Source organism: Chiloscyllium plagiosum, chromosome 17 (genome assembly GCF_004010195.1).
Source record: "Chiloscyllium plagiosum isolate BGI_BamShark_2017 chromosome 17, ASM401019v2, whole genome shotgun sequence".
NCBI classification, from domain to species: domain Eukaryota; kingdom Metazoa; phylum Chordata; class Chondrichthyes; order Orectolobiformes; family Hemiscylliidae; genus Chiloscyllium; species Chiloscyllium plagiosum.
Window position 1 is genome coordinate 58731158 of NC_057726.1, and position 9144 is coordinate 58740301.

Here is a 9144-nt window from a genome sequence, read left to right on the forward strand (position 1 = left end):
ATAGGATTTGGGGTAATTTGTTGCCCTGGATTGATGACTGGCTGATGAACAGAAGACAGAGTTGGGATAAATGTTTGATTTCTGGATGGCAAAATGTAACTAGTGGGGTGCCAAAGGGTTCAGTCCTTGGACTCCAGCTATTGACAATCTACATTAACGACCAGGATACAGGGATAGAAGGCTCTATATCCAAATTTGCGGGTGACAAAAAAAAAGCAGGACTGTAAATTTCAATGAGGAAATGAGAACCTTATAAATGGATATAGATAGGTTAGGAGAGTGGGTCAAAATGTGATGTTTAACATGGACATGTGTGAGGTCATGCCATTTTGATCAAAGTAATGGAAAGTCAACCTATCATCTAAATGCGGTGTTCCGGTGCAGAGTGTTCTATGTGTACTCATTCATGAGTCACAGAAAACAAGCATGCAGGTACAGCAGATAATAAAGAACACAAATGAACTGTTAGCTTTTACAGCTAAGGGAATCGAATATAAAGGAAAGGAAGTATTGATGCAACTATACAAGGTATTGGTGAGACTGCACCTGGAGTAGTTTATCAAGTGATCTTCAGCATCAAGAAGGGCAAGAGCTGCAGAAACGAGGCACCATCGCTACAGAAATCCTCCTTCAAGTCACATTTCAAAATTTTAAATAAATCATAATTTCTCTTCATTTGGCTCATAAATATTTCAAATCCTACCCAAAAGCACTGTGGGAACATCTTCGAGTCATATATGTGGCAACACAAGGCTGCTTGCAATACTGGGCAACTAAGGATGATCAAATGCCAGTTTCTAAATAATACCCAAACTCCAGAAATCGTTTAGAAATTTAAGGCAGTTTTGAAAGCAAGTAGCAGCACTTAGGTGGAGGGCACATTTTCTCAAAGGTTTTTGGTTTACACTCAGGGCAATTCACCAAGATATACTGAAGTAAAGCAAATCCACCAGAGCAATGATTCCATCAATCAACAGTTCACTTGCTAACCAATCAGCATCCTCTAAAAGTATAACTGATATTTTTCTTTCTTTTCATATTTATTCTACATTGATAGATGAAAAACTTAAAGCCTCCTTTCAGTAATGCTCAAAAGTTCTGTCTTGCCAAACGGTGAAGACTTCATTCTGAACTAGGAAAGTAGATGTTTCAACACTGCTGCGCTGCCAAGAATGTACCTTTTTTTTTCTGCAATTCAGAAGTCAAAAGTTACAGCTGTGTCATGTTCATTTACTTGTTGCGGAGGTCACTTAACTTTTGGAGAAACTGAATTTGATATTTTTGAGACAGACTGGAACTGGTTACCTTTGGGATGAAAAGCTACCTAGTAACAGCCTTTGGATTTTTAAGTTGCAGGTTTTCAAGATCTGAGATGGGGCAGTTGAACTCCGACCCTCAGAAACCTGACAAGTAAAGTCAGATCTCCCTTTTTCTCACCTGAGTAGAGAAAAAAACAACTCTTCTCAAATGAACATTTAACTTATGAAATGAACTGTTGTTCTATGGTTGACAACAGGATGATTGTCATCATTGAAAACAAAGGAATTGAGAGAGTCACATCATTCCATTCTAGTGGCTTGGACTCTTGATCCACTGAATTGTTCTTCTGTCTACGTTTTGCACCCATGATAGTTCTGCAGAGCTGACAGTCTTATCTGTTTTGTTTGTGAATGAAAGTGTGCATGTTTGAACTTAAAGCCAAATATAGTTTGCATAGGAGTTAATCCATTTTGTACATATTGAATATGTTTAGTTTTGTTTACTGATGAAGCCTGGGAAGTTTCTTCTGTCCTGGATAGCAGTTAATCAGGCAAATTAATTATTTGGTGACTCAGTTGATTTATATATTATATATTTGAGCGTTGGGACTTCAATGTCCATGCGCTCTTCCGATCAGGGTCATGACAAAATGACCTCATGGAAAAAGTGACCTTGTCTCTTTTGAAAACTTCTCTTCACCTTAGACTTAAGAGCTACATTTTCCTTCATTTCCCCTCTCACTGCAAGTTGTAGTTGATCAGTTTCTTTATTGGTTTTTTTAAGCCATTTTCAGTTTGTTGAAGTCCTTCAATTATACTTCCTGTTTTATTATTATACATAGGCAGGATATGAGGCAATTGATGTGAAGGAGGGAGAGATGTATTTGGAGTTGGCAGCTGGATTTTTGTTACCACTTTGTGAAGTTCAATAGACAAGGCTCGTTTGGTTTTTTTTATTTCTTGCTCCAGCCCAACTCTGATTTCTGAAAGTGACTGCAGTATGTATTTAACATGAGGCTTTTCAAAACAGCTTACTCAACCTCTGGTCACTAACACTTGCAAAGGGAAAGACTGAGTTGTAGTATTTGAGAATGAAAAGTAACCTTTGCTTTGCCAAGTCCAGGCCTGGTGAAGTTGTGATGCTGCTTTAATTAAATCTGCTAGTTATTTATAAACATAACAAAGTATTAGTAAAATGTTGACGGTACTGATATTGATGTTACTATTTTTCAGTGGGATGCAATTCAGGAATTGCTTGGACACCCCATGGAGAAGCCAGTGGTTCTTCACAGGTAGTACATGAGCATATGAACTTAAGTTGTGGCAATAAGGAGGGGGGCCAGAGTCTGAGAAGTAACAGGCAACTTGAGAACTGAGGAAATTATTAAAATTAGAACCTACTATCAAGCCTGACTGTCTGTCTGTCTGTTTTTCATTTGAAACATATGCTTGTAGGTTTATAAGTGTAGTGTAACATCAGGTATTATTGTGGTGATATGAATTATCAGCAAGAGTAGGTCACTTGGCATTGTGACATACTTCACCATTCAACAAGGTCATGATCTGATTGCTTGACATTCCTGCCTCACCCTGAAAATCTTTCATCCTTTGCTTAACAAGAATCTAACCCATCTCCAAATATTTAAGGACTCTGCTTCCACTTCCTTTTCAGAAAGGGAGTTCCAAAGATTCAACACCCTCCTTATCTTTGTCTTTAATGGATAGCTCCTTATTAATAAACAGTCAGTACTAGCTCTAGATTCTCTCGCTCTCGCTCTCGCTAACATCCTTTCCATGGGATCTTATCTTTACTCTTCACAACTCCAGTGGATACCAGTAAAGCCTGTCCAATGTTTTCCCTGTCAAACCTTTTCCTAGTAAGACAACCCACCTATTCCCAGTATCGATCCAGTAAATGTTCTCTAACTGCTTCCTTGACCACCACCCTTGTCTAAAAACAATCCGGTGCACGGTATTCCAGAGGTAGTCATCCTTTGTAATTGAAGCATCATCTACTGTTGTATTTAATTCCCTTTGTGATAAACAATGACATTCTATCAGCTTTCTTTATTTCTTGCTGTATTTGCATGCTACAATGACACTAAGATTTCTCTGCTTCTCAGACTTTGCAATTTATCATTTTGGAATGCTTTTTACTCATTCTGTCAAAATCAATAATTTCACAAGTTCCCACATTATAATGCATTTGCCTAATCATTGCCCACTTAACCGATCTATAGTCCTGTACACAACTTACATTATTATTTATCTTTATCAAATTTAGTCATCGTACCTTTGGTTTGTTTATCCAAGTGATGTATATAACTGTTGAAAAGTGATGTCCTAGCACTCATCTATGTGATGCAAGACTTATCAAGCAGAACATGTCCCTTTCACGCTTTGTTTCTGATTGGCACAGAAAAATTGGATAACTACTGTTACCAGCTCCATCACATGCTTTTATTTTCTGCAGTAACATTGATGATGGGGGTGTGGGGTACTTTCTGAAATGCTTTCTGGAAATCTAAGTACAGCAGAAGCGCTCGTTCCTTTTTATTCACATCACATGTTACTTTTTCAAGATGTCCAATAAATTGATTAACTATTGTTTCCCTATGATAAATGTTGAACTAGAAGTCTTATTATTTCCTCCTTTGTTGAGCAAAGGAATTACATTAGCTATTTTCCAATCTAAAGAAACTTTCCCTAAATTGAGGAAATTTTAACAAATTTAAAATCAATGCATCAAATATATCTCTCTCTCTCGGCACTACTTTTAAAACTTCAGGATGAAGTTTGTCAAGTCCTGGGGACCAGTCAGCTCACAGCTCAAATAAATTGCTCAGTAGACATCCCTGCTGATTACTAATTTTAATACCACTCTGCTAATTTATGGGATGGTAATTGGAACCTCTAGTGAAGACTGAAACCTGTTCATATCATCTGACATCTTCTTATTTTCTTTATTAATTCCCCAGACACTCATGCTATAAGACCAGCTCTCATATTGTTTATACTTTGAGTATCTGCTATAGGAACATAGAAATGTTACAGCACAGAAAGAAGCTATTCAATTAATTGTCTGTTTTGGCTAAATAAATTAGCCACTTAATCCAATCCCCGTATCCAGCAACTTATCCATCATCTTGCAGATTACAGCACTTCATTTGCAGATCCTGGTAACTTTTTTTAAACAGTTGAAGGTTTCTACCTCAATCACCACAATGTGCAGTGAACTCCTTGTGTTCCCTCTAATCCTTCTACCAATCACCTTAAATCTGTCACCTGATAATTGACCACCTCACTAGGCGAAACACTACTTCCCTGTCCAAGTGGTCTCAGCCCCTCATTATTTTATGCACCTGAATTAAGTCACCACTCGCCCTTGGGTAAAATAGCTAATGCAATCTTTCCTCATACCTGCAATTTTCAAGCCTTCATAGCATTCTTGCAAATCTCCTCTGTGCTTCACTCGTGATTATGGAGATTATAATGAATCTGTTCAAATGTTTTATGACACACCTCTGAAACAAATAGGACTTGAACCCAGACTTAAGGCAGGGGCATTACTTCTGTCAGAAGTTTTCCCTCAAGCATTTGTTTCCTTCCTGTAATGTAAGACCATAAGAGTGCGTAAAGTTTCAGCTGTGGCCTAATCAGTGCCTTTTATAGTTCCTCAAATTCAATTAAAACAGTAAGATATGATCTCCTTTTAACATGTTGACTATCTCTGATTAATATGCCTCTCTAATAGCTGCTAATCCTATCTTCCAATATTCATTCCAGTAATTTGCTGCCCACTTTGGTTAGACTGACTAGCCTATGATGTAACCTGTCCCTTGTACCTTTTCTTTTGAATAATGTTACGACATTTGCTGACCTCTGGTGTTCTGGTATCTCATCTGTATCTAATGAAGATTGGAAAATGATCCTCAGAGTATCTGCTATTTCCTCCCTAGCTTCCTTTAACAGTCTAGGTTTCAATTCATTCAGCACCCTGGTGTTAGATCCATCCTCCAGTGGGTCACTCCAGTGCTTCCCTTTTCATTATTCTTACTTTATCAAATTGTTTATACTCCTTTTTAAGTAGAATGTCTGCATATTCCATCTCCTGTGAAGTGGGACAAAATACCTGTTTAGATTCCCGCGCCTAAGTTGTGCATGGATATAGAAGACATTTTGTATGTTTGGTGGACCCAACCCTCCCTTGATGCACTGTTAAAGTATCTTTTTTTTTTAAAAAAATGCAATGTCACTACCAATTTTTTTTTTGAATCCATTGTTTTCCTAATTTCTTTTTTACTGCACCCTTGCATTATCTCTGGTGCTTTAACCTTCCGAAATATTACCTTTTATAAAATTGCAATAATCTTTATTTGTTTCTTTTTTCTTGCCCAACATACCTCTGAATAACCTGGGATCTTTAGGTTTTGCATTTATCACCTATTTTTTTCTTTGTGTGGACTTGTCTGCACTCTATAGAATTGACTTTTGAATGCCTTCCACTGCTGTAGCTGTAACCAGTCCACCTTTTTGCTAGCTGCATAAAGTTGGCCTTATCCTTGTTTAGATCTCTTACTCTTCTATCTTTGCCCCTTTGCATAATGTTGAATCTAACTGTTTATAATCATAATCATGATCTCCAAAATCGTCACTTACTGCACTGCTATCCACCTTTTTTACATCTCAAGATAGCTTTGTCTGCACAAATGTATTTGCCTAAAACAAAGGTGCATGATACATATATGGGAAAATGAACAATCAGAATCTACCCATCAACATTGCAGAACACAGTGAGGTTCAATGCTGGAAATGTAGAATTGTTCTGTCATTTGAGTTAAATTAATTGACTTTTTTTTTTGCTGATGTAGGTCCTCTTCAGCAAACAACACAAACCCTTTTGGCTCAACTTTCTGCTTTGGACTGCAGCGCATGATCTTTGAGGTATAGTAAATTGATTTCTGCTCCCCTGGGTTTTCAAATGGAAACCAGTCCTATGTTTCTTGCCTCTGACCTTCAGAGGGGTGTGGCTATTGTCAGACTGGAAAGAGGCATAACTATGATATTCCTTACAGGTAGATAACTACCAACACCAGCCATCAAACCTTATTGGTTACTAAGTTTGATAGTATGAGGGCAACCAACTTAAAACCATATGCTCAACCCTAAGGAAAAATAAATAGCAAGGGTAACATGGTGTGTGTACCTGTCTCCAGAAACATGTATGTGTGCACAGATTTGTCTACCATATGTGTGCATGTGTGTATATAAATTTATCTTATTTGAAGTCTGTGTTCCTGTGCTTTCTTTGCAGGTCATGCAGAACAACCACATAGCGTCGGTAACACTTTATGGTCCTCCCAGGCCCAGCAGCCAATCTCGAACCACAGAACTAACCCAGTGAGCCTCAGTCTCATTTGAAACAACCAGGACTCTACCGGTTTAGTACAGTGTGCCTTGATTAGCTGCCACAGTTGTACAGAACAGCATGATCTAGTCAAGACTGCATCCCTGGCCTTACCTGGATTGAGGGGGAGGGGGTTTCTGGTTTGTCACTGGCCTCGTCACTGGTGATTGTCCTTGGCGATGAGGTGTGCAACTCTATGCTTGCATTAAGCCAGTTTCTGTCCTCAAGTGGACAGTGCAGACCAATTGGGTTCTGCCTTGTCATGAGTCTTGTAGAAGTTGAGGGAGCAGGCAGTGGAGCTGCACATACAAAAAGCACAAGTTGTACAAGCCTTGAATGGGCAGTGTTTCAGGTTTCTGTTAATAGGTGTTCCTGTAGTGTTGTGGAACTCCATACACTCATTTCTGTCCCAGCACAGTATGCAGAGGCAGAAGTTTGTCCATGTGTTCAGGCACAGCCTCTAGCTTAGACAGTAGCACGTTTTTATAGAAATGGTTATATCATTTGCACTACATACACTTTAATTACTTGATGTGTTTTATCCACTGAGGAGTGTCAGGGTATAGTGCCAGCTAATTGGGTAAGACTGGGGCGTGGAGAGGAGTCCAGTCCATGCACGCAGCCGGTCCCGCTACTCGGTGGGAGTTTTGGGGGGGGTGGGGGGTGGTGGGCAGCAGTGATGATTTATTCATTTCACCGCACTATATTGGGTTGAAATGCAATCTTCTGCCATGTCTTGAATTGCATGTTGTTAATTTGATGCCAAAGACATATCTTCAATGCGCTTACTTTCCTCATCTCTGTGCTTTTTCCCATGATGGGACTGCACACCCAAGCACGTCATTGGCCATTGACAGGTTTTAGTCAGCAGCAGAGATTGGACACTGCACGCAAGCAGTGTGGAGTCTCTGCTTTACGCAGTATTCACAAGAGGTCTGTTCATAGGAAGATGTGAAGCTACTTGGACTGTTCCCTCATCAAAATATTGAGAGCTTAGTGCTTTTCTTTTTTAATTAAAACTCTTTTAGCCATCACTCATTTTTACATTGTACATTGTAGCAACTTGTAATTAATAGACAAATTTTGTGTTTACACTGTGTATAAATCTGTAAATAATGCATTTTGTAATTTTAACAATGTACAGGGAGTGCCTGTATAGTTTAATGGTGAACAATGAGAAGGATGTATTTTGAATTGTGATCAATGTTTTGACTCTGGACCAGTAGCAGGGATGTGTGATGTGTGTTATGGTGATACTTTGCATTCTGTCTTCCTGTAAACTGTGAGATTGCAAACTGTTGTATCCAACACACGTGGATGTTGTTTAAAGACTATGTTACCGTTTACTTTGAAACTGAAAGCTGTTCTCTTGTAGCTGTTGATCCTTAACTAAACCTGCTTAGTTTAGTGTTTATTCCTGTGCTCTTTGCTTACATGGGAATTATTTCTGCCTCTTCATTCATTTTTCTTTCTGCACAATCCTCTGACTTTTATTTTTTTAAAAAAATGCACATTTTAAGAGCATGTATTCTGCCTCGTGAATAAAACTGACTCCAGTTCACTGTTTGAGATAATTGAATTTGACTGGTTTTTTTTGGGGAGTGTGAAGGTTCAGTGGAGAGGGGCTCAGTGAGGAATAATTACCCCATTTTCTAGCAGAGCCTGCACACGGGATTTCACTTCTTGAGATCTGGGCTTACTGTGCAAGAGTTTCTTTTCATTGCCTGGAAATAGCAGAATATTTGACTTCCTTTTAAAACCAATTTGAGGGTTTGGGTGGGGCTCAAAATTTCAGCCAGGATAGGAATGATGATTGAGGAGAAGTTAATGTGAAACACTGTGTAGTGGTTGAATTTTGGTGTTTAGAGGCAAGTAGATGGGAGACCAGCATGGAGTAAGTTAGGGTAAATAGATGCTAGAGAAAAGTATAGCTGTGTATTTTTACAATACTGGAGTGCAGTAAGGTTGGAGGTAATCCTGGTGACTGGCACATGGAATTTAATGCTCTGTCCTGGGATAAGCAGGATGACCAGATTTTGTCTAACTTAACAACCTGAGTGAAGGCTGAAAATGGGATTGGCATTTCACAGTTGCTGGAAAAACAATGGCACAAATCTAATTGGGCAAAATTTTAAATAATTCATTGCCTTTTGTAGTAAGATTGACTGACTAGTTATAAATTAACAACACTGGTATAGAACAGAGTGCTATTTCTATGGTGTATATACGTAAGGAAGCTAGCGACCTGTCTTTAAATTGTCAGTAAGATCCAGTAATAGGTGAAAAGGGAATGGTCAAAACTAAGTTCTTGAATTTGAAGTGAAAGTGAAGAGGTGAACATAATTAAAATATGCCAACTGTGCTAACAAAGATGTGGAATCATGAAAGAATGACCCCATTGCTTGTATACTGAGCAAGAGGAGAATATTCACTTGTGCTGACCATGCTAAACGTGGTTAAAGAGAGATACATAATTGT

General features: G+C 38.6%; 1 protein-coding gene across 1 annotated transcript in view; it reads left to right on the forward strand.

Annotated features, from left to right (window-relative positions):
* phaf1 (phagosome assembly factor 1) overlaps positions 1–8240 on the forward strand; it is a 63200-nt gene extending 54960 nt beyond the window's left edge. Inside the window, exons 14-16 of the mRNA XM_043707225.1 lie at positions 2493–2551; positions 6131–6203; positions 6574–8240. Coding sequence (XP_043563160.1) covers positions 2493–2551; positions 6131–6203; positions 6574–6663 — 222 coding nt within the window. The 3' untranslated portion in view covers positions 6664–8240. The remainder of the gene's footprint in view (positions 1–2492; positions 2552–6130; positions 6204–6573) is intronic.
* The last annotated feature ends 904 nt before the right edge of the window (positions 8241–9144 follow it).